The sequence below is a fragment of the Solenopsis invicta genome, chromosome 2, assembly GCF_016802725.1.
Source record: "Solenopsis invicta isolate M01_SB chromosome 2, UNIL_Sinv_3.0, whole genome shotgun sequence".
NCBI lineage: Eukaryota > Metazoa > Arthropoda > Insecta > Hymenoptera > Formicidae > Solenopsis > Solenopsis invicta.
Genome location: NC_052665.1, coordinates 7,779,521 through 7,806,283, shown reverse-complemented (window position 1 = coordinate 7,806,283; position 26,763 = coordinate 7,779,521). Strand labels below are relative to the sequence as shown.

The following is a 26,763-nucleotide window of genomic DNA, read 5'->3' as shown; positions in this document are numbered from 1 at the left end:
AAGAACGAGACAATTCGGTTTCCGTCGAAACGATGAATACGTTACAAGTAAATAAATCGATTGAAAGAGATGAATATTGTCGGCGAGCGAGCCATTTGCATTATATAGCCAAATATAATTAGTCGATGTAAACTTTGTTACAGTCTATGTCAAACGCTTGAGAAGTTTAATTTTTTGCGACGATTTAATTTGTGCACATGTAATTGAGAATTGCACCAGATTATGTAACGATACGATATACCACGCGTCCCCAGAACGAGCAATTAAGTGTACGTTACTTATCATTGTAGTCGCAATTGCTTCCGCGTTATAATTTAAATTAGTCCGTCTTATTTTCCCCGAGAGGCAATCTCTATAAAACGCTGGTAATATTTTATACGTTACACTGTCTAGATGCAAGTTTCACACAGAGAAATTTGTATAAGTGGCTTAAGGCAGAAATGCCAATTAGTGCATGTGCATGCGTGATTGTCCGTAATCTACAAGCAGATTATGATGATAGCAGCTCACTTAATGACTCCCTATCGAAATAAGCGGTGTAATTATTGCCCGCCTAGCGCGTAAACAAAGTTTCCCAAACTCATGCGAGCGATGATTTTATCCATATTTTACGCCTCTATAATCCTGTATATTACATGAATGCCCATGTGGAATCGACGACGACGGTTTTTTCCTAATTGTGGATTCATCGCGCGTTAATTCGTCCACTCCGCTACGTTGTTCCGTTAATTATCGGCTCGGCTCATCACTCCGTTTGGCAATTATTAACGAATAAATCTAATAATTAACAGCGTTTCATTAACGGCCGCATCGATACCGACGATTATTTATGTAAACTGTTATTATTTATGTTTTAATTGCGGCACGTGTTTATTATTCTACATCGGGTACTGAAGTCCCTTTTGCGACGAGCCAGCTCGATGAGTTCGTAATGGTTTACAGTAATGATTTTTACGCAAGCGCTAACAATAGAAATGTTAACTTTGCCATGTTAAACGATAATAATTATTACGTACGCAAATATTAAAGGGGGATTATTATTCATTAGACGTATCGTTCGTGGTAATGATTAACGACATTTATAAATATCCTGTATTTTATATATACAAATACGAGCGCATTTTCAACGGAAGAGATTAAAAAGTTGTACATTTCTCACATTGTATTTTTTTGTGTTTTTTTTTAATACATGGTGCAATTGGCTGCAACCGGTTTCTCATTCTGCCAGTCGATATTCGCAAAATAATTCGCTGCTGAAAACTTGATAAAATAGTCCGACCGTTTCGAAACTTTTCACATGTTTCAACAATAAATAATTACAACGTGCGATGCGTAAATAATATGAAAACTTTAAGAATAAATATAGAAGCTCAATTAACATATTTGCAATGCGGCAGTGCATTCTTCATTAGATCAGTCGTTTCGGTCGCGAGCAAATGCTCAATTTATAAATTATTGACACAAAGATGTGATGATTCTGAAATTGGATCAATGTAATTTATAATGTAATGAGTATCGATCATCGGCTCACGGACCGGTGGTCCGAAATGGATTTAGAACTACGGTGCCCAGGTGCGCGCCCAGAAATACAGGACACGCCGAACGTTCGTAGCCGATTTTTTGTTCGCGTTACGTCACGTCGTCGAATGAGCTGACGAAAATCAGCGTCCGTATAATCCGCCGGATGCTTGATCGGCCAGCCCAGAGCGAAAATATAGAGTACTCGACGTGGATATACCGACCTCGAAACGACCAATTTATTCGCGGTCGAGTTACCCTTCTGTGCCACTGCTCTCGTTGATAGTATCTCCTGCCAGCGAGCAGCGTCCGAAATCGTCGGTTCGATCTGAACTATCGACCCCATGCGTATTTGGGATGCGGGGATGCCCGATAGAGTCCTCTTTCTCACCATCCCGTCCAATCTCTCGCTCTCTCGCTCGTCAACCTCGTAACTTGTTTGATTTCAATCATTTTCGAGTGTTTTCAATACATTTTCCAAGTGTTTTCGATGCGAGGCTCGCGAGAGCGCGACCAGGTATATTGTTTTATCGTTTCCGGCTGTTTTCAATGGGCTCGGGTGCGTGCCGGATATACGAATCGAAAACGTTGCATTATACTGGATGCCGAATACCGACACCGTCCGTCTGAAGTCCCTCGGCGCTCTGGACGAAATATTTTTATTTATATATATTTTTATTTTTTTTTCCAACGCTTCCGTTTTGCACGTTTACACAGGTCCCCTTCGTTTTTCACAGGATGCACGGTACCTATTCTATGTGATGAAGTACGATCTTGGAATACGCGCTGCCGCATCGCGTTGGATTTGATGAAGGGCCCTTATTAAAGGGCGAACACGCGTGTTTTCGCATTCCAAATATATTATTTACAGATTTGAAAATAAGAGATATACGAGAGAATAATTTAATTTCACGGTTAAAAAAAATTCTGGAAAAAAAATTTTTTTTCCTGCGTACGTATTGTTATACGTCTGAGAGTATTAAAGTAATCCCAGGTTATTCGGCATTATTAAATTTATTTTTTCCCCGGAGAAGAGTGTGCTGAATTTACCATTCTATTAAACGCGCGAGTTTGCCGAACATTTTTTTCCTTTGCTTAATCAAGGCTCGGCAAACATTTATTCGGGAGTTTAAAAGTAAATTATTTTAGGAAATAAATCGTTTTTAATTGATTTAAGCTTGATTTGTACTTTTACTTTACATCTACAGGCAGTACATTATTAAATATCGCTAAATGTTTCTGTGAACATAGGTATGTATGCGTACTTCAACAATCAGAAAAATTATGTTCACATTTCACATTTCGTGATTTTAGGGCATCGTATTTTTTTTATTCGTTACATCGACGCTTAGGGAAGACTGGAGTACAAAAGACAAGTTCGCAGTACGTCCCGTTTGTGTATTTATAGCGAAAGAAACAATGGAAAAGTTATAGCATTATTTTTTTATTACACAAGTACTATGCCCAAACTTTTATATAAATTAAACAAGTGTTATAATAAAAGAAGAGACACATGTGGTTCAAGAGGAGGCAAATAAATTTTCGAGCGTTTCAAAATTAGAGAACAAATCTCAGTTATATATATTATTAAATAAAAGTTTTTCAGTTACTATATGACTTGTTATTATAATTAATAAAAAGTAATTTGTTATAATAAAATTATTTAAATCAACGTATGTAGGGACACGGTGCGTTGATTCACAAAAAAAATTAGTATCAAATCAATAATTTATTGTTTCAAATATAAGCGAGAACATATAAGACATAATTTGCTAACATGAAATTTTGTTTCTACATGTAATCAAATTATGGTTTAAGATTGTTAAATTCTTTACAAGACAATTTTATATTCTTGTTTATATATGAAACAATGAATTTTTTAAAATTGATTTAGTACTAATTTTTTTTTTCTGTGTTTGATTCATATTTAGGACAAACCCAGCTCACGCGTGATTGAGAAGAGTGTACGAACATTTAATTACAATTTAACTACAACAAAACGCTTTATATTTAATATTTCTGTATTGAAGCAAGTTATATGTAAAACGGTTTGCATTTGTTTTTCTGTAACAGCGTTTTGCTATTCAATCGTCACAAAATAACTTTAAAAGGTACAATTTTTACAAGTACGTATATCTGCTATCTGTTTTTTATCTCTTTTATTATATTTTATTAATTTTATTATTTTTTATTATTTTCATTTAATTTAATATGGAGTTATATATAACTTAAACCATGATACGTTACATGCAATTTAGTTTACTATCAGGACAAGTCTGCTACGATGCAGCATGTTCGTATTTTACTTATTACAAAGAAACTATATCATATATAAAATCATTCCTGAATCATTCGTGAAAATATAGAGAAAGATTCTTTTTATCATATTAGTTTAATCATAATAATTAATTATTAAAAATGCTGAATACTGAAATTGTGAAAGCTCTGCCAACGAACCCCGGTCTCCCTTACTTAATCAGTCCGTGTCCTGATTTTCCGTGTTTAGTAATAGCGTTTCGTGTATGAGATGTAGTAATTACTCGCCGAGACGACGTCGTGGGGCGACGTGATTTACATGTCTAACAAACAGAAAAACTCGAAGAAGTAGGCTTGATTGTCCATCGCGTCTCCCGTGTTCCCGAGTCGTGGATCGCCCTTTGCGTCGCCGCCGGCTGCCAGTGACACGTCTTAGAATCACAGCTTGTTTAATTATCTCAGCAGTTATGCAAAGCAAATACGTGCAACGGCGGGAAAATTGAAGATGCGCTAATTATCGCATAAAGACGCAAAAAGATGAGTTTACGAGCAAGGGGCGAAGGGGGAGAAGGTGAAAAAAGAAAGAGGAAGACGAAAGAGTAAGGGTAGTTGCTTAATTGCAGTGGTTTCGCCACTCGACGAGGATGACTCTCGTTCTTAACTCCTGCAGCGGTGATATACTTCTGCTCTTGCGCGACTTTGCCGTAAGATTCTCTTTCCAAGCGCGCTCCCATCGAAAGTGTCCAACTAGTTTTTGCACTCATATGCAGTAATTACACGAGTAACGTTTCTGGGACGGCTCAAGATTCCGTGATATTTCGCTTACAAATTAAAGAAATACTTAAAACTCCTCAGAATGTTTGGAGAATCCTTGTCTTTCAGCCCCTTTGAAGCATCTTTCAAAAATGTCTCATTTCCAACATTATTATTTTCTGTTATTCTGCAAAAAATCAGGTGAATTAAAAGAAAGCAGTAAAAATATAATCTGCGAAATTACAGATGAGAAATTCATTTTGCAGAATGAATTTCTATCGATTCTCCTTTTTAATCCACTTATTTTTTGCCCAAGCTAAAGTAGAAATTTATTAGCAGGTAACGAAGTCTAGCGTACATTTTCATGAGCAAGCGCGTCCCAGAAATCTTAAGCGATAGAGACAGACTTAAGAACGAGAACAAATGAACAAGTACAGCGAAAGGGTGGCGCCAGAATGATAGAGAGATTTTTTTTTATCGCCGTCTACTTAGCATAAAACGATTCAACGTGGTATCGAACGTTCCACGCTGCCTCCACGGTTCGACAGATACTGCACTCGAAAGTTCGATAATACGCACGCCGCCGCCGGCCTACCGTCCCGGCCAGGGAAACGGGCGAAATTCGTTTATTATCGCGGACCGCATCTCTCTCTCAAATGGCCCCTTTCAGCCCGTTGTATCCGATGGCTGTGCGGGCGCTAGGGAGAGAGACATAGGAAGAGGAGAGGGACGAGTTTCAAAGAATTTCCAATTCTCAGCTTTTCAGTGGGCGCCTTCGACGTTGGCGCCCGTGCACGAGATGGGTTACCGTAATGAATGGTATTCAGTTTATTCTCGAGCTAAGTTACGTTGCCAGCGCGCCGACGTTGCACCGGCGCGGGTGCGGGCGCGGCGCGGCGCGCAGCCCGTTGCATCCAGGCACTGAACCAGAAGTAAAATGGGACTGCGGCGAAATTGAAAGGTAGAATTTAGTCTTTATCCGTTATCTGCACGCGAAACTACTCCGCACTCTCTCTTTCTCTCTTTCTTTCCTTCCCCGGTTATACGTCGGCATTCGGCCTTTCTTTCATGCCATTCCGCAGCGGCGTATTCCGATACAGAATAGAATTTATCGTATGTTTTTAGGACGGCGAAATTTAGGACGGCGAAATACAAAATACGAAATAAAAACAGGCGCAATGAAAAAAAAAATGTATCGCTAGCAGGGAACGCTGGATTAGCGTACTACGAGATAACAAATCAAGATTGATATCAGGCAAAGTGAATGAAAACAGTCTGTAGCGAAAAAGAGGAATGTAAAAAAAAAACTGTTGGTAGATAAACCAATCATGGCAGATAACAAATGATTTGATAAATAACAATGATACGCAAATATTGTGAGCAATAAGAAGAGAGCTCACTACAACGTATGCAGTATACACTTTCCGAAAATAAATGATAAGTAAGAGTAAAAATACCTGAAACACAAATATTGTTATTGAAATGTAAAGAATTTCATTTGTTGAGGAAAACAGCAACAGCGGATAAAGGATCGTATCTGTAGAGAGATATTTTTGAGATCCCCGCTATTCTATATGCCAGAAATACGTTACCGTTCATTAATCACTTCTTTATTTATTACAGATATAGATTTATTTGTGTGTTTCTCATATCGAAGATATCTCTGCGCATTTCCACAACAAAGACAATCATTGGGGGATAAACAACGGATGTGAATAATTATTAATAAAATTCTTAATAAGAGTACGTACAGCGAAAATATCCGCGATATGTCGATCCATTGTCTTATTTTATTAATAACAGAAGGTATTGCATTCGGATTTTCTCGTTAATCTAACAGCACGTACGGGGAGCACGGATCTCCCATCGAAATCGCGCGTCAGCTCGCGGTTTTTGGACAGCATCGTGCATAAAACATACGTCCGTATCCGGATCCGGTATCCGGTATGGTGCCCGATTGGGAATATGAGAAAAAACGTACGAGAGTTATCCCAGGTCTCTCGGGATGCGTCGAGCGTGCGGAAATGCTACCGTGCCGCGCGTGTAGCTGCGTTGCAAAAGTAATTTCGTACGGGTGCGCGAAGGTCGCCCCGCCGCGCGCCGTCACGTGCCGTGGAGAATAAACAGTCGGCAATCTCGTAATCTCCTGTCGCCCGGTTGAATTACGGAATTACATTATTGATGAACGTATAAATGCGGAATTCCGAGCGTTCACCGAGCTGGGATCACTTCGCGAGGAAATCAAGAATGTAAAGCTCGAAGTTTTTAAGAAATTCGGTTTTAAAGGATATCGTCACTTTATTGTGCTCTTTAATTATCACGGTTTTAGCAAGAAAAATTTGATATCCGGCTTTAAATTATGATTTCGGTTTGTTTGACGCTTATATAGAGGGCCGAGCATCGCGTACGCGAGCACGTGGTCGCCGTAAAAGGTCAACGAATGAGGGAATTTAATACTTGGATGTCTAATTTTCGAAATTGGCTGGCAGATTTTCGTCGAGGGGGTTCGATTTTCGGGTTTTATCGGTGCCCGAAGCGATACGGTCGTTTCGCGATTCGTGAGCGCGAGCGAGAACCGCAGCCCAAGTACACAATTTGATAATGGGTTAGTTGTGTAATGTGCACACATTCGACGGTCGGTTCCAGCCGGTACATGCGCGCTACACGCTGCAGACTGAATCAGTGATAACAGCGTGTTCGCATAATCAATCATGCCGTGACTCCACCTTCCGTACACATCGGCGCCGTCGTCGCACCTCCGTCAGGGTACTTCACATAGCTACGTTAGTATCTACACCGCCAGGACCTCGTGTACTATGTAGAGAGACGTGTAGAGCCGTGCGTTGGCAAGCAGCTACTGGGTGCGCACATCGTGTCCGAATTACCATAGGTCGTTGGTAACTTTGTACGATCATTGGTAACGATGCGTTCTCTTCGACAACTTTTAGCTATTTAGTAGTAACCAATACGTTTGTTCTCTCACAAAAATGCGATAATTAAATGCAAAAACAAATGAATTTCTTATCGGGCTAGAGCTCAATGTCCTCTCAATACTCAATACTCTCTCGGAGAACGTTTCTAATAACAAGACTAAAAATATTCTTTGACGCATTTAATTTTATTGCAATCTTGATTAAGTACAATCAAGAATAGGGCGAGATATTTTTAATATTTACGAAGCGAGCAGCTCCCTTGTGGGTTTTTTATAAAAAAAAATTTTTTAATTTTTCTCAGATCAACGTATTGTCAAATCAAGAATATTTATATGAAATTTATCTCGAGTTCTATGTGGTCTAATTTAAATCTAAGAAAATTGATGGGACAGCACCGAGATCATTTTATTCTTGATATAAGAATAAAATATTCTGACCCCAATAATAATTATGATTGTCCGGATATCAATTTTATTTTATGATTTATAGAAAAGTAATAGCATTGAAATCTTTTCTGTGGCTGCATCAATAGCGACGCGTTCTCTATTGCGCGCGTAGCCATTATTTTGCTGCATCTGAAAATATGTTTCCTCTTTTTATTTATTTTTTCTAACTTTTTGTCGTCTCTTTTTCAGTTACATCGTTGTTTTTGAGACCTGTTACACATTTGCGTAAGTGCTCTTTGCCCTCGGGAATGAATATCGACTAACTGCGCGCGCCCGCCGACAGTTGTGTTGTCCGACCGACGTTGATCGGCTTTGGCGATGCGCAAAGCGCAGATCCAACCTATCGATCTTCCTCTTTCATCTCCTTCATGTGGATCATAGTTGTTGTAACCGACGCAATCGCCGCGTATTTGCAAGCGCCCACACGAGCTCCCGTATGCTTACCGCACAAGGCGCGGCATTTATCGAGGAGCGATGCTACTTTGTGATGGACTCGATTGACGAACGTTTGATGTCACTGAGCGATGTCGATCGCTGACTGGATTTTGCAAGCATGCATGAGCGGACCAAAGGAAAATCATCTGTACACAAACAGTTTGGAATTCAAAACGTCGCGCAGACGCAAAGAGAAAAGGTAACATATATTCTTGACAAATCGTGTACACATATCTACGTACGATTTCTAAAAGCGTAATAAACATCTCATAAATATCTCGTATGAAGCGATTTTCCCCGGAAATGTCGCTGGTTTAATTAAACTCTCCTCAATCTTTAAATATCAATCGATACAGAGACTGATCACATGGGGTCCCTCGGTTATATGCGCGATCTCATACCGCGGTTCATCTTTAATGGACTTTGAGAGAGTTTCCCCTCGAGCACGAAAATATTAAATTTCCCCCCTTTATGCGGCGGCTGCGTCGCTCGCCGGTCGCACACCCCAGCCGTGGCCGGGGCAAAAGAGGGTAAGAGGGATGGATGGCCCCACTCCCCCACCCCCCTTTGAAGAACGCGGAATCGAGACACTTCCGAATGCACATCCCAATGCATTCTGATATTACCCTCTGCGACGCGCGAGAGAGCCCGAGCGCGCGTCAGCCCTCTCTTGCAATTGTAATGAGCGTCCGCTGCGCGCGACGTAGGGATTTGCCGGCAGTAATAGCATGCAAACATCCTTGCGGAGGGAACACGACGGAGGACGTCGTCTCGTCCCTCTTTTACCTCTTTTCCCGCAGCCGTGCGCGACGTCACGACGAGTTAATACATCCGCCCAGCAGACACGGAGGACACCAGGACGACGGCGTGTCCTCCCGGGCAGACGTCGACGGCGGCAGGAATTTTCTCGCGTTTTACACCGACGTGCACGGATGCACTCCGAGGCTTTCCGCACTGGGTTGTAAAAATCCCTGCAACTGATGTTCCCTCTCAACGACGACGGTCCATCCTTCCACGAATGCTAGCGGCTAGCGACGTGTCTACAACGAAGGGCATCGCGAAACGAGAAGGAACGCCTAGAAGTTTCGTAATAACACGCGGCGGCTTTTTAGTAGCCTCTTATCTTGATATTCAAATATTGAGAAGTATTTATTATTTTACATAAGGATATATAAGACACTTCTCAAAATGTTAAGAAAATTATGAAATAATTATAGATTGTTTTATACTTGCATTTGGAAATAGTAGAAAAAATTTTACGGTGATTTTCTATCTGAATCAAAAATTATTTCAATAAAAAGTAAACATGTGCTCTAATGAAAATATAAGTATAATGAAATAAGAAATAATAAAAAAAATCTGAATTTTTAAATTTAAGTACTTTAATTATTCAAGATGATTTATTAATAAAGTTTCATTGCGATGTAGAGATAAGTTTTGTAAAATAAACAAAATTTACTTATTTATTTATTTACAAAATAATCAACACGGACAATAGATCATTTTGAATATTTAAAGTACTTACACCAAAGAATTGAGATTTTTCATAACATTGTAAAAAATAATTTCATTTTTAGTTAAAAAGTTAATAAATTAAAGTTTATGTGTTTAAAAAGTAACTAGTTAAAGTTAAAAATTAAATCATTTAAAATTAACTAAGTTGAGTTAAAAATTATTAACTTTATTATTTAACTTTTAATTTATTAATTATCCAACTCAGCAAATGAATTATGAGAATTTATAACGGGGTACGATACAAAATCTCTCTAAAAGTCGTTGCGGTAGTCTCGCGCAGCGAGAAAGATTCCGCTGGCTCAAAGCGCGCGTGCACGCCGTTTAAAACCCCTCCACTCGGGTCGTTGACCGTACGCGGTCGCGTGAGGCAAGCGCACGTGCGATGCCGACTGGGCCGCCTCCCCACTCTTCTCGGCCGGCGGAGAGTGGGGAGGCGGCCCATTCAGCGCGCACGTGCGCTGCCTTACGCGACCGCGTACGGTCAACGACCCGAGTGGAGGGGTTTTAAACGGCGTGCACGCGCGCTTTGAGCGAGCGGAATCTTTTTCGCTGCGTAAGACTACACCGCAGCGACTTTTAGAGAAATTTTGTATGGTACCCCATGTTATAAACTCTTGTAATTTATTTGCAGGATTAAGTAATTAAAAAATTAAAAGTTAAATAATGAAGTTAATAATTTTTAACTTAACTTAGTTAATTTTAAATGATTTAATTTTTAACTTTAACTAGTTATTTTTGAAACACATAAACTTCAATTTATTAATTTTTTAACAAAATTAAAAATTTATTTGTATAAAAAAAAGGTTATAAAAGAAAAAATTTTAAAAGGAGGAAAAACAAAGAAAAGAAAAAAGAAAGTTGATCAGAAAAGAGTTGAAGTTTTGGAAAACAGAAAGCAATTTTGAAAAGTAGTGTAAGAAGTAAATTTCTTTTTACAATATCACTTATTATATAATCAATTGAAAGATTGAAAATTCGTTTGATGACTACGGGTTACTGTTTCAATCCATTTGTAATTGATAATCTATTTACATCATTAAAGAAAACGAGTGTTGAAACGTCTGTGTATTTCGTAAACATGATTCATTATATTAGATTATTTATTTGAACTATTTGAAGAAAACCGCGCAACAGGTACAGCACCATCTCCTATTTTCGTGTTTCATTTCTTTTAATTGTTTCAATTGAAAGATGTTCTCTAAAAGAAATGCTACAACATTCCATTAGTGGCTATTCAAGCATTGTATGATTTTATTCTAAATAAAAATAAAAGTATTAAAGACAAATGATGAGCCAACCTCTTATTAATGAAATAAGTAATGTATTTTCTAGGTGTTCACATTACATTTCCTGCATATTTGTTTTTTTTCATCGTACATCTATCTTGTTTCTATTTGCTTTTATTTCTTGCTGTATTATCGCTTCCACCACATTAATTTTTGTTACGTTATTACTTAAACTTTACGTGCTGAATGCTTTTAGTCTGAAGAGAATATTGCAGAATAGAATAATCTTTCGCAAACACAAACATGAAAAATCCTTCTATTTATACAACTTACATTTAGAATATCCCCGAGCACCATCTTTTTCTTCTGCATATTGAATTACGTGACAACTGACACATACAACTTAATGGAGGATTTAACCCCGGTATCATATTGCCCTAGCAAAAGCACGTTGCAAGTTTACTCTTACCTTATTGCGCTGCATTTCCGCATACGGTTTTCATGCGCGTTGCAATGTCGCTTCCGTCGTTCGTTTTTCTTTACGCAAAACAAAGATGATTGCGTCGTCGAGGTATTCGTTCGCACTTTTTTCGCAATAATGATACGACAAGCAGCGAAATGAAACGAAAACATGACGGTGGAAAAATCGCGTTTGCCGAACAAATTATAAGAAAATAGTTATGACGAAGTTGGCTGGTTTACGTACCGCCGCGGTGTGTAATGGCAGTCTTTCTCGGCGCGCACTAAGAAAAATATAGCACGCCGGAATTCGCGGCGCTTCGGCTCGCCGTACGTTCTTGCTTTAAACAATTTCGTCAATCGGCACCTCTTTCCGTATTTTGTTTTCCCGGTGGTGCGTTTAATGGCTGTCTAGGGCTTACATGTAACGCTGGTAGTTTTCAAATATTATCCATGAAAATGCGCGGTAAACGTGGCCAAACAAGCGCAACTGTGAATGTTGGCTGTTTTGTGGGCGTAAACGGAAAACTCGATCGTACAATAAAATTGCATCGGCCGATCGACAGAATTGAGGCAGCGGCATTAAGCAATTAATTCTCATGCTAACATTTTGTTTCCTCAGTACAGCAAACATCGCTGCGGTACTTATAATTGGATAATTTCATTGGCATGGTAATTTTAAATTGGAACAACCAATTGAAACTGCAGCCTATATTGAAAATTGAAACTATTTTTACATAATTACTACATCAGATGTAAACGTGTCCGAAGCGTCGGACGAGATCCGTTTAAGTTTATAATCGACCGGAGATAAAAAGGCTAAGGAAAAACGGCAGAAGCTTCATTCTTATTCATGATTCCACATCTGTCCTCTGAGATAACACACGGAATATCGCGGAAATGTCGTCGCTCCCGCAGGTTTCCCGCCGGCGTCGGGTTGACGCACCGCGCTGGATGCGCCTTCGAATCGTCAAACATTTGCGCTTGCCATATCCATCGAGTACAGCTTGTCCCGCGAGAGAAACGGCGTGTAATGCGTTGCGGTATGCATACGTGCGTTACACACACACACACACACACACACACACACACACACACACACACGTGTGTGTGTGTGTGTATTCTGCATACAAGCTGTAACTCGCGAAAGCGTAACATCGCGCGAGAGGGTACATTACGCGGGCGACTCGTTCCGCACCCTAATGCATCCGATATCCGCTTCTCCAAAGTCGGTCAAGGCTCCTTCAGCAGATGCATTTCCACTCGAGACTTCCTTCCTGCACTCGCCTTCGAAAAGACGACCACCGCACGTCCAAATAGCCAAAAGGTTTGCCCATCGGTGAGGCCGCAGGTCGATGCGAGAAGGTTGAAGGCTACAAGGGGTAAGGGGGTAGGGGGTGAGAAGGGAAGGAAATCGAGGAGGAGGAGGAATGATTTATATCCCTCGGGCGCGAAGATCTTACCTCGGGTGTTAGTTCCGCCGGTTGAACATCCAGATGGAAAGCGGGTGGGCACGTGGGGCGGTACAAGGAAGGGTTACCGCGAAGTTCTTATCGGTGTGTATATAATTTTCGGTGGGTTCACAGTTATAGTAGGTAACACCGCGGCCGCTCTTTGCCCTCGCCACGCCGCGCCGCGGCGTGGAACTTGCTGCGGTGGGATACTTACGACCGACGAGCTTACGCCCGCGATGCAACACATTGTTCCCCCAAGGCGCATTAGGGCGGATTTCCCGCATCGAGTGGTTGGCCGCGGTTTAGCGATTTTTGCGAGAGCGTTCGACGTCCCAGGGGCAAGCAACCTGACACGCATCAAGTTTTAGCATCGCATTTCACCTCAGCAAACATGACTAGACGGTAAAGTAGAGCAAGTCTCAGCTGGATTCTTAAATTATTCATATAGCGTTAAAAATATAAAGAAAAATACAAAAGTCGGTCTATGTATAAAGATGACAATATAAAAAAAAAAAATTGGTGCAAAATTTTTGAATTATTTTAGGAGCAATTTAAAAGTCGCGATTTCCAGGGCAATATCTCTTATTGCCTTATCCGCGTCAAATTGAGAACGAAATATTGGGATTTCACTGCTCTGAGGAAAAACAAAAGTCGATGTCTGTTCTACGAGAGCTGTACAGTGATTGCATTTTTCCTCCTGATTGGATAAGATGTTACATTCATTTTACAGTTGTGACTGTGATATACTATCCTCCCTTGGGCATTATTAATTTTTATTGCTTTCTTATTCATTAGTGATTCACAGAGAAAATATTTTATATCAAGAAATAGCAATTTTGAACAAAAAAAAAAGAAAAAAATCATATTTCTCGCATCTTTTCTATTGCTTCCGGTATCCGATATGCTGTCGTCTCCGTTATTTATTACAAGACACTAATTTTTATAATGGATCCTATTGGATCATAAACTTATGATGAATTAGAATGAGCCTTGCTCTGCATTCGATAGTCATATCAGACTCGTTATCAGTGAGTTAAGTTGCTCGGCAGTTTACTTTCGTCGGTGACCGAACTACTTCCATGAGTTTGTTTAAAAACAACGCCAGCCATTGCGGTGTTATTGTAAGTTCTTCGCTTAGAACGTCCGTCGCAGTGAGGTATTTTCGTAAAAACTTTCTAAAAACGTGACCAAAAGTCAAGGTATAAAGTTGCAAATTTTTATTTTTGAAAAATCGCATGTTTACGCGTTTCTAGCTGGATTTGATTAATAAGTCACGTATCCACATTTTGTTTAAAAATAACCTGTTATAGAGTTATCTATGGTAGAATCATTCGCACTAACGTGTGGTTCGGAACTAATTTACAAAAAGAAAGTTCTTTAATCTCATTTTGTTAGGAAAATATCTTTTATCTCCTTATAGATAAAAAAATATATTGCCGAGTATTTTCGAGAATTTATGTGAGATTATATTGTAGACTTTTAATTAGGATGCTATGCAGATATATATTGCATTTGCATGTTTTATGACAATGTAAGGACATTAATTCTGGCACAGTATACATATTGTAAACGTAGTTTCTGTTCATACACAATTATTTTTTTTTACATACGCCATTTAAATTCAGCGCATATAGAAAGTATATATAACGACACCCATATTATATTCACTTGTAATTAAAAAAAAATTCTGAACAACGTTGTTTAGCTTTGCTATTATTTCACTTTAGACTCAAAACACATTCAAATTGAAAGTAAAATATTTAAATACATGTTGCATTTTTTTTCCTCTTTAGTTTTAAACAGAGACTATGCTTTTGGTTATGTTTTCTTGAAATTGCTCCAATGCGTGCCAGGGTAATCTCCCTATTTATAGAAGAGAGCGAAATATTCTCAGTTTAAACGCATCCCGCTTGGCTTTCTTGACTTCCCTCGCAAATACGCGCGAAGGATATAATCCGATTACACGTTTTGATACGTTCAGAGATGGTGTAGAACAATGCGCGCGTGCTTGACTGCATTTTGCAAGGTGTATTTTCCTGCCGTTTGCTTTAGTCTCGTGTTCTAGTCATAAAAGCAATTCTTTCTTGGTCTCAAAGCTAATCATTTTTTCGAATTTGTAACAGCTGCACAACTAAATAACGAAATGCTGAATTGTGCTTTCTATTATTTTGAGCAATTTAAAAAATTGATTAAAATTATTTCGCAAAGCAAGACTTTTTTGCAAATAATGCACATTTTACGTGCACATTACTTGCTGTAAATAAATAGAAGATTTTATGCGCACTGTTTTTTGTAAGAGATTCGCTTTATTCGGTGTAATTTTTCTCGAGGCGTTAGTCCGTCGCCGGGGATTAATGCAAGATTCGTCGTTATACGACGGCCTCATCTCGCCACGGTCCGTTTTATTCCGCTCACGTATCCCTATGAAATTATTCACGCTAGCCGGCGACACATTGTGCCTCGCGGTTCTGGAAGAATAAGTGGCGAACATAAAACGCGCCACGGTGAAGGGAGCTGTTCCTCGGCCTTAACACGAACACGTTATGACGAGAACACACGATATTTTCGCCTCGCGATTATTTTCTATGTCGCGTTTTCAGCGACTTCGTCCCTTATGGCGATAACTTATGTCTTGCGGCAGAGCTTATGTAGTTACCGTCGCATGTATTATTACTGTGCCTCATTACATATGTTACGAGACTGATATCATTTTGGTAAGTTCAATTTTTGACGTAGATATGCGAAAAGAGCAAATTTTTGCACGAAAAGCATGATTTTGCTAAAGTATTTAAAAATGTAGTTAAATACAGATGTGAAAATAATTTTATTAAATCATAAAAATAATTATATAAAATGCTCAAGTCGGTCAAAATGTTAAAATTTTTTGCAACATTGTTCATCATGCGTTTCCTTCATAACTATTTTAATAGTTCAACAAAATTATTTTCGGATTTACATCTAAATTTTTAGATACTCTAGCAAAACAATTCTTTCCCCTGTATTGATTAAATCCTAACTTTCTCGTTTCCAAAACATGGGATCTATAACTTATATTGCCGATTCATCGAACTAATCTAATCTAATCATTGATTAGAGAAATTACTCTGGTATATCTTCAAAGTTGAAATCCGAACTTTCTAAGATGATATTCAGTGCCCGCGTAAAACGACACGAAGTGATAAACGAGAGCCGTATGTTCATTTTTTTTCTTTTAGCTGGGATGCCGACCATGGAATCTCAGTCTGACGAGCGTGATCATCCTGGCGCTGTCGAATATGTTGCTGACGTTCCTGCTGCTGCAATCGGAGACTTGCACGCCGGAAGCCATTCCGCGGGAAATGGAGGTGAGCGCCGTCACCGAATGGAATCTCGGCACCCTCGTCAAGCACGAGCAACAGTCGGAATGCATCACCCAGGATTACCAGCCCACGTCACCTGACTCTAACAGTCTCAAACTGGACGTTAAGCTTGGCAGATGGGACGCCCGGCGGATATTCCGGATGTTCGACTCGGTGCTGGTCGGTAGCAGGTTCACGGAGCTTTCGCAGACCTATCGGGTGTGTCTGGCTACCCAGAGCTCTGTGGAAAAACTACACTCACTGGTACAAGTCGCTCTGCACTGGACCGGGCCGATGTCCGTGGCGCTTTACGCCGCTGGTGACGAAGAATTCGAGGTGCTTCAACGTTACCTGGTGTACCTGAGAAAATGCTACGAATCCATTAGAGAGAGGGTGATCTTCTCTCTGGCTGTACCAAAGATGCGAACGCCTAAGAAGCAACCGCGCGTCTTTGAGCTGCCGGATATTGTTGATTGTGCCAAACCGGAAGCCACCCTCAACGAGTTCATGACCCGCGTGCCGACCGAGCAGACCAATTGGCGGATACGGAACGTGTATCCGCAGAACCACATGCGGAACTTGGCGCGCAAAAACTGCCAGACGGACTATGTGTTTTTAACGGACGTCGACATTGTCCCGAGCTTCAATCTGACGGTTGTGCTCGACGAGTTCCTCAGGAACGACAACTGTGATAAGTGCGCCTATGTAATACCCACGTACGAAATAGACACACGCGTGAGATTTCCCCCAAATAAAACGGAGTTGATCAGGATCGCCAGGAAAGGCCTGGCCAGGCCATTCCATCAAAAAGTCTTCATACATAATCAGTTCGCCACGAATTTCACAAGGTAAATTTATATTTATATTAATAGCAAATACATTATTTAATATTATATTAACTCTTTATAAATTTCTTGAAATTATATTCGCTTTAATTAATTGGGAAACAATTAAAATACTAATCAATCTATGTATCCATTGATTGAAATTGATTAAACGCCAACGTAACAGTTTCCTTGAATTCATAATGGTTTTTTTATAAATTGTATTATTTGTACGATTACAATAATAATTTGTTAATAATATTTGCTAATAATTTGACAATTTTGTTGTTACTCAAAGGTTACATTTTTAATTAACAATCCGTCTACTTTATATAAACAAATTTACGTCTTTATATAAGCTTCTTGCATATAACCTTGCAATTTTATGCATATAAAATGTATTTAGTTGTAAAATACGAAATGGTACGCGGCGCATAGATGCTTTTGAAATCCTTTTATTTTACAGGTGGCTGCAGGACATATCACCGAACCATATACATTATGAAAACGTAAAGACAGGCAAGGTCTACGTTAGTCACGACGTGACGAATTTCGAATTCCTTTACGAGCCGTTTTACGTGGCGAAGGATATCGTACCGCCCCACGATGAGAGGTTTATGGGATACGGATATACGAGGAATACCCAGGTACACGATATTTCCTAAGATATGTAGTTTTTTTTTTCCTAGTAGTTTGTACTCGCCATCCGTGTGACGAATACGTTTGTTGCCGCGTGGAATCGAAAATGCAATTTCGCCCTCGAGTTTGAGATAACATAAAATGGTGAAATACGAAAGTTTATGTTCGATCCGAGGAGGTCGGTGATACACGAACGCAATTCCTTCCGCTAATGTGCAAAAATACTCGTATTCGGAAAAATGAGAGTGGCGGATGTACTTTAATAACCATTAAAAAAAAAAAAAAAAAAAAAAAAAACAATGCTTGTGGCCATTATTTATGATATGTATCGAATCAATTAGCGGCAATATCATAGAACAGTCTGAATTATTAATGTTCCCGTGGCAACGTTACCGTCAATATTCCCGATGGAAAAGCGGAAATGAATGATAAAGAACGTAAAATGGCTCAGATCCGAATGTACTCATGATAATTGCATGCATGTACATCGTATACGTATGAGCGTGTATGTCATCAAGCGCGACTGGTTTATCCCAGCGTCGGAGAGATAAAAAGTATTACATCAAAAATTAATATACCTTTCGGAGTATTAATGGGATTAGAGAATAAATGGCAATAATGGAACCGGCAACTACCGGCTATTACGTTTCTACGCTTCTCTGTAAATAGTCGGCATAAATTACACTAAAAGATATACATTTTGAGATATTAACGATAAAAGCGGGATACTCGGCGTACGTGTATTTCCGCGTTTCATCAATCGAGAGAGAGAGAGAGAGAGAGAGAGAGAGAGAGAGAGAGAGATATATGCGTTCCGGAATATGATATTTTGCTAACTCGACGACGTGGCATAGCGTGCTACGGAAAAAATCATCAATGCGAATGTAACGGCCATAAAGTTACCTGTGCCAACGAGGGAGTATTAGCGAGATCATGCTGCAAACCAGAAAAAAAGAGCTAAAAAGGGCATCAACATGTGGCGGGTCGAGAGCAGCAAACTAGAATGAACATTACGCCGTTGCGTACATACACCACACGGGACACTAATTGAATTATATATTATCATTGCTGCGGCGTTATCGGACGATGGAGGCTCGTTTCGCGGAACGGACATTATTCAATTTAAACTTGACGCATCTCCGGCCGTGCAATCGAACGTTTGCGTATCGGGACGTGCGCGCCGTCGCGCAGACTGCAAATTGCATTCGCTAATGTACTTTTCAGGTGCGTGTCATTCACGCGCGGTTTACGAAGATTCGCAAATTTCTCAGCTCGATAACGCCGAACTTTGAAACTTCATCATGAAACTCGTGGCAAATTACGCGGCGAGACTTCGATACATTAAACAGGGAGAATCGATCTCAATTTAAAATTTGAAAGTGCACGTAAAGAAAGATTTTACTAAAGTATCTAAAAATTTAACTAGCTACAGGTTTGAAAATAATTTTGTTGGCTATCAAAATAGTATTATAATTAAGATGCTCAAGCAAACTTAGCAAGGCTGTAGAAAATTTTGATTTCATAACAACCAATTTGTATTCTATAAAATTATTTTGATGGTTCAACAAAATGATTTTTAGATCTCTATTTAGTTAAATTTTTAGATACTTTAGTAAAAAAAGTCGTTCTTTTCGTGTGAAAACAGAAAAATAATACTTGTACACCCAGGAAAAATTTCTTCGAGTAAAAAAAAATTGGTTTGAATCAAAGAAATTTATGCATTACACGATTAAAGAAAAGTTTCTTTGATTTGAAGATACTTTTTAGTTGTTTTTTTTAGTACCAAAGAAATAGTTTGGTTGTGTATGCAAATTTTTTTTTAAATAAAAGTAATAAATTTTTTGTTAACCAGAACAACTAAATTATTTCTTACATTTTTGTCAGTACCTTCTTTGAATTATAAAATTATTTGTTTAAATAAAACAAATAATTAACTTACTTTGAAGAAGAATAATTTTATTTCTTGAAATCAAATAAATTTTTATTTTTATCGAAGCTATGTTTATTTCAACTTGAAAAATCATGTTAAAGAAACGATTTCATCAATTTGAACATAACTTTTTTCTGAGCGTACTTTTCACCTTTTCCGAAATCTAACCGTAAAGTTTTTTCTCTCAATCATTTAAACAACTCAATCACTTAAACGACTGCGAGAGAAAAAGGTCGCGGTGACTGAAATTGCAGTGATCCTTAAAATGTTATTTGTGCCAAAAACCACAAAACAAACGTGAAAACCTTTCCGCTTCCAGTCCATATACGGAGCATTGTATTCCTCTGAACGTATAAATGTTCTTCCATGGCATGCGGATCCCCCGCATTGTTTTGACAAGAAAGTACGGCGGTACTGCTTCCAGTCTCTACGACGGAAATAACGAAATTCCATCGCGCGGCAAAAATCCGAACGCGACGAACGTGCACAGCTGCAATTCGTAAAACGAGCACGCGAAGTGCACGCGACGGCAATAAAATCTACGCGTAAAATCTACGTACATATAATATCGGCACAGACTGCATTTGCTATGACATTTCACGACCTATAAAATTCATCAATTTTTTCGTATTTTCCTAGGTAAGATAATTAACACATTCACCGTCAAACGTAGCTTAAGTCTAAGTCTCTTTTCACGGCGGTTAAATATTAAACATACTAATAAAATATTTAATTTATAATATTGAGTTGCATAAAAATATGCAGCGTTATCATTATCTTGACTTGCAACGCTGTTACCACTGTCGCAACTTTTTTTTTAACGATTATTACTTTTTTCTGTCTGTAACAGTAACAAATTCAGCTGTTATGCCTATTATTACTTTGGTTCTCTATTATCTTCGTGCCTATTCAATAGGATTGTTAATTAGAAAAATTTTTAGATAAATTCAAGTGTCAAGTTTGATATTACATTTTTAATATTCATTATTAAATAATAACTTAAAAATCTTATTTTAGCATTACAAAAAATTAACGATAAAATAATGTATCAACACTTTCTAAGTCTAAAAAATAATGCCGTGTTACTTTTAGATTTTCTAAGTCTAAAGATTACACGGTAATGCATTATTTTTTTTTTTTAAATAACGTTTTCAACTTTGAAAATATGATATATGATATTTATTTGGCTGTGGCTCTATCACAGTCATAAATAATCGACAAAATGTACACAAAAGCTCAGTATCGATTATTGGCGACCAACTCGGCGTAAACAGAAAGCTGAGTGTTGATCACCAGTGACGTCATAGCGCAATTGAATGTGTTAAATCACAATTGTTTCAATAGCGTGAGCAAAGAGATGTTTCTTATAACGAACCTGATTGGATTGCACTAATACATATTGGTGCATATTAAAATTGTTGTATATTAATCTAATCCAAGTGTAAAGTGGAATGCAAATGTCTCAAACGATAAAACACACATTTTACTATACAACACAACAAAGCACGTTATAGATTTCACGATTTAATTTGTTTATATATTTATATATACGTATCTTTATACGCCGATTTATGTACGGCGGCTTTACTGTGCATCAGTGCGTATTAATGCACATTAGTGCGCCCAATCGAGTTAATAAATATTATAGGAAAATTTGACTGTCGATTACACGCGCATCGAGCGGTATTAAAATGTATGTATCGCACAGCTATACATCGATGCAATCAGTCGATCCTTGTTGAGATGATGGCGACGGTATGGTGGCGGTGGCGATGGTGGCGGTGGCGATGGTGCGGCTGGCATTACACGCCAGCGGATATCGGAAGTACGTACGTACTTGTACATTGGTGCTCGCGTCTCTCCTCTGCGGTTTCCGTCGCCACCGCATCTATTCACCTCGCTTAGGGACGAGAATGGGTATCGTTCGTTTACCCTTTCTCTTTGCCATTCGTCAAAGACTCATTTTCGTTACAATGCTCAGTTACTTTGTCTTTTTTTTAGGAATGCAACGTTTGACCGCATTCTTCACTCACTTTTAAAATTCTTTCTGGCTCCTGCGCTATTTCCTTTCATATTTTCATTACAAGAAATTCTTTCATACGAGTTGATTTATACCATGATGTATTTACGTTAGCTATTTATCTCGGTATTTCTGAGAATTATTTTCTGTTTCCAAAATGCGATCGGTTTGATCGAATCCGCGTATGGCGCTCGATGTCAAATTTATAACTGCAGCTGATGCCTTTTCCGTTATTAGTCGACATATAGGCGTGCATCCCTCGCGAGAACGCATCGATACCGGGCCGATTTTATTTTGCGTTAATTAATCTTCGGCTGTTTACGCATACAATGCGCGAGGACAATGCGGTATGCGCCATAATCACGATGCAATTACGCCGGTTTCCCGACTCGCCTCGATTGCCCGGTAAAATGAGCATGTTAATTGCCGATCGATTCGTTAATTCTCCGTGCTAGTCCCCGCGTAGCCTTTGTCCAGCCGTGAGCGGGTTTAACGTCCCCCTTCCTCCCGCTCATACAACCTTCAATTACCCGTTGATGCACCGGGCGATTGTCGACGTGGCCAATATAAAGGATTTGGCCCCGACGATGTACGGCACGCGCTGCTCCCGCTCGCTCGCTCGCTCGCTCGTTCGCGACTCTACATTGGCAATCGATTCTGTCATCGTCGATTCGACACGCCAACGTAGTCGGACCTGGCGGGATTCTTTATTGTCGTGTTTATCGAGTGCGCCGATCGCGCCGGCACGAATCGCCCCGGCTTGATATCTCATCAGACCGGCGTTATCGGATTGATTCCGGCACCCGTGGCTGGCGCACCGCGATAAGCTAGATAAGCTTGGCGTGGAAGGCGTCGAGGTGCAGAGGAACGGAAATAAAAGTCGTCGGGAAATGAGCACATTTGTATTTTGAAAACGTACATCTCAAATCGTTATTAGCTCGGATCAATTTCTGCAAAGCAACTTTTGCAATCTTTGCAAGTCGAAACGTATGTTACTTCATTAATTCACATCGGTATATAATCGAATTAAAAATCGCCATCCGCACCTGACTCTCATTTGACGTTGTTTTATTTGTTGATTTCGGATCAATTTTTGTAATGCTATTATTATAACTAATGTTCGGGAAGAATGATAGTATGACGCGTAAATTGAAGATATATCCTCTAGAATAGACAGACATATCCTCATTTTTAATGGATATATTAATTAAAACTTTTATTTTGAAACTCGCTGATATTATTGATATAGATATGGTGATTTGTTTTAGATATTCTAGTGCATTGCTGGTTTCGAGATGACACATTATTGTTCATTAATGAATAAGAGAATTAATATCGATTTCGAGTTTATTGTCTGCTTCGTTTTTACTTCTTAATCTTAGTATTCATTAGTAGCTGAAATTAATTCATGATGGCAATACGTTCGACCGGAGGACGCCGGTGAGCGGTAGGCAGTCATTGTCGCGAGAGAAACGTCATCGAAGTGGCGCACGCGAACACTTCGCAGGTGACTGCGATCAAGTCGGAAACAAGATAGTTCGTTCTAGACGCTTCAACGTAGCAGTCGTTCCGCGGTGATTGAGCGATTCCGTCGGCCCGGGGTCGTAAATCAAAGGCGGACCGGCACGAATAGATCCTCGATTGTGTGCCTGAACCGGTTGCGAGGTAGCTCTCTCTCTCTCTCTCTCTCTCTCTCTCTCTCTCTCGATCGTTCATGATTCGCCGGAAATCACGAAACACAAAGTTGAAATTCGCGTGTTGCACATGTAAAAGTGCGAATGAGGAAACAAAGATGCGAATAAAACAAATCGGATGTAATTTTTCATAAAATTGTTGCATTTACGAAATTTAGAGGAGGAGATCGAGTGTTGTTTCAAGCCTGGCGCGCTCTCTGCCTGTGATTTTTCCTACTGATTAAAATGATCAGCGTATTTACAGAGTTATGCGACGTGCGTTGACGAATTATTTTGCATGCGATTCGTTAATGCTTGATCCGGCTTTCGACATAATTTATTTCAGCTTAATTCGTCCGATAGCATATGCTGCTAATTTTTGACGTAATGCCCTTTTACGTCCGATATGCCGCATTTCGTAAATAGATATTTAATATGGGATTAAACGATGCTGAATAAGTAAATTTTATTTTATTTCACATTACGCGTATTTAAATTTACATTTTGCAGCAAAGTGCCGAGCAAATTAACCTGCGAATTTAAATTATCAGCGCATACATCAAACGCCACATATAGCCCCGGTGACTGCATTTCATAATGCAAATTCGATAATGAAGCAACAAAAATCTTATTCGACTTCCGAATATGCGGATGCGTCTCTGGGCCGGTGTTATTTTAATGCCCCCATGCGTTTAATTATTTCCACGCATCTCTGGCGCGATCTTTTTCCGCTAACTATTTTATCATAATTGAATCGGGGGCGAAAGTGATTTTCAATTAGGCTGTTCGGGTATTCCACGCAGCACGTCGGTAGTCAACGATCCAATTCGATCCAAAGGGTGTCTGTAATTTAGCGGCTAATTCTCTCGTGGAAGATCAATGGCTCGCGGCTCGCAGGCACCGCGTAACAAGCGGCAATTTAAGTGTCTCGCAGTATAATGCAAGTTCTCTCCCTCGTACGCGAGAGGATCGATCGAGTTTAATTGTATCACGCGTAGCTCATACAACCAAAGTGTTGCCCTATCTAACCAACGAAAAGGGACGCGCGGTTTTATAAACTTTTTCAATTATTGCACGTATATCGTGAAAATATCTTAAATCGGAGATTTTCTAAGTGTAGATCGCGAGTCAATTTTTTATGCGTCGCGACAAAATTTTTAACTACTCGTATGGAAATCTTTCCTCCATCTTTGCCCAAATTATTATTAGACTTCGATAAGATCTCTTCAAGAAAGGAAAATTAAAAGAATTTCGACTTGTTTTTTTAATGCAGTACCTGGTTTCGACGAGTTTTAAAATAAACTGCTAAACAATTACTAAACTTCTTGTATATTGAATTCGCTTCGATACGTCATAAAATGTCATCGGTAAAAATAGACAATATGCGCATTCTTCAAACATTCATATTACGTATTTTGAGGAATAAATTTATATTTATTAAAAAATTATAAAATAAGAGAATTAAAGTGATAGAAATAAATAATTAATTACTTCCTCTTCTCCCGCTTTTTCATAATTCCTGAAGATGGATTGCGGATGGTTTGCAGTTAAAAAATAAATCGCGATTCATATAAGTTCAAGATTTAAATTTTTAGCTTTCGACTTTCACGAAATAATTAATGCCGCAATCTGTAAATTTACCTAAAATTAAAACCAGTGCTCAATTTCTGACTTCACCCAGGCGTCGTGTCGTCCAAATTAACGAGAGGCTCGCGTTCCGTTCTTTTTTTTTGCCTCTCACCGCTTTAATTCTGTACCAAGCTGCACCGGTGCCCTCTTAATGCTGAGAAGATAAGTAAAGGCGCCGTACGACGGCAACGGGACATGCAGTATTCGCAGGGATTTACGTCGACGTGCGATGGCATAAAACTCAATTATCAGATTTAGCTCGCGGCTTACTGTCGCGTAGCCGGCATATTACTCGGCAATGCCATTTGGAAAAATTATACGACTCTGTTTACCGTCTCGCCCACCCCCCCCTGCTTTATGCCGACATGCGCCGGCACGTCTTCATTTTAATGCGTGTCACTTCTTTGTGCGCCTTGTTCGACGAAACACGTACGTTCCTGCGCAACGCGAGAGAGAGAGAGAGAGAGAGAGAGAGAGAGAGAGAGAGAGCCGACGTTATCCGAAAAGTGCCACTCGCGGCTTTACCATTCTGCGACGGATATTATTCAGCGTTTCGAATCGCGGCTATGGATGTACCGTCACAGAAATATGGGATATCCGACTGTCGAGCTGTCGAAGTTGCCATGGTATAATATTGGCGTCCTATCTAAATCAAGTGAGGGGACTTGATAAAGGGAAATTTGTAGAAGAAGAGCATTAAAATTATAATTAAATATACAGCGATATTTGACAAACTGTAATGAGCCGTTTGAGTCTTTATACCGTAGAATATTTCTGTAATAAACTTTTCTCTCGAGCTTTGAAATCGTTGAGTGCAGAAAACTCATAAACCACATTTTTCAAATTTTTCAATATTAACAAAAAACTGTTTAATTTTTAGTACAGTGAAAAAAGGAAAATAAAATTATTTTTAGGAATTTAAACATGATATTTCGTAATATTTGTAATACATTCCTGATTCCTGAAAATGCTTATGCACTGAATAAAAAAAAACTTGAATTTTAAATTAGTACTTGTTTCCTTTTTGCACTCAATATTAATAAAAATATCAAATCATAAATTTTATAGTAGGTACTTCACTAGTACGTACAGATTTTATTTTATTTTATTTAAAAAAATGTCAAACCTGTGGTAAATTGCAATAATATTTCTGATATAAGAAAGTCTGTTTTCAACAAGATGTGTAAAACATAATTCCAAAGCACAATAAACTTTGAAACCCACATTATTGTAAAAAAGTAATTTACAGAATATATTACCAAGAAAACGAGAAACAAGTATTAAGAGTAGAAAGGTATTCGAAAAAATTTTTTCCAAGTTTTTTGATAATTTTGATGAATTTGACTATTTTTGGTCGTTTTTTTTTAAAAAATCGATCAAAATTGGACTATCTCTCACCGTTTGGCCTGGGTGATTCGAAACAGACGTTCGAAGTAAAATTTTTTACAAGTTTTTCGATAATTTAGATAAATTTTATCCTTTTTACCCTCGCGCGCGCTTTTTTCAAAAAATTAATCAAAATTGGACTAGGGGGGAGGGTCTATATTTGATGCTAATATTAATTTAATAATAAATGTGATATTACTGACTCTTGTTCGATTATAGCTTTGTTATGACCGAAAGTAACGGCGCGCAGTTTGTGTTGAATCTTAGAAAGTATATAAAATCACACGAGTAAATACAAAGCACAAAATCTAGCTACGACTATGGAAGAC

The 26,763-nt window shown here is 38.9% G+C and overlaps 1 protein-coding gene across 4 annotated transcripts in view; it reads left to right on the top strand.

The window, feature by feature from the left end:
- LOC105200776 (beta-1,4-glucuronyltransferase 1) overlaps positions 1-26,763 on the top strand; it is a 47,535-nt gene that overhangs the window by 9,628 nt on the left and 11,144 nt on the right. For 2 of the 4 annotated variants that reach the window (XM_011168494.3, XM_039458175.1), the window contains exons 2-4: positions 8,096-8,540; positions 16,211-17,181; positions 17,624-17,804. In XM_011168494.3, the coding sequence (XP_011166796.1) occupies positions 8,460-8,540; positions 16,211-17,181; positions 17,624-17,804 (1,233 nt within the window). In that variant the 5' untranslated portion in view covers positions 8,096-8,459. The remainder of the gene's footprint in view (positions 1-8,095; positions 8,541-16,210; positions 17,182-17,623; positions 17,805-26,763) is intronic. The other 2 variants (XR_005576449.1, XM_011168492.3) reach the window with 1 other exon arrangement.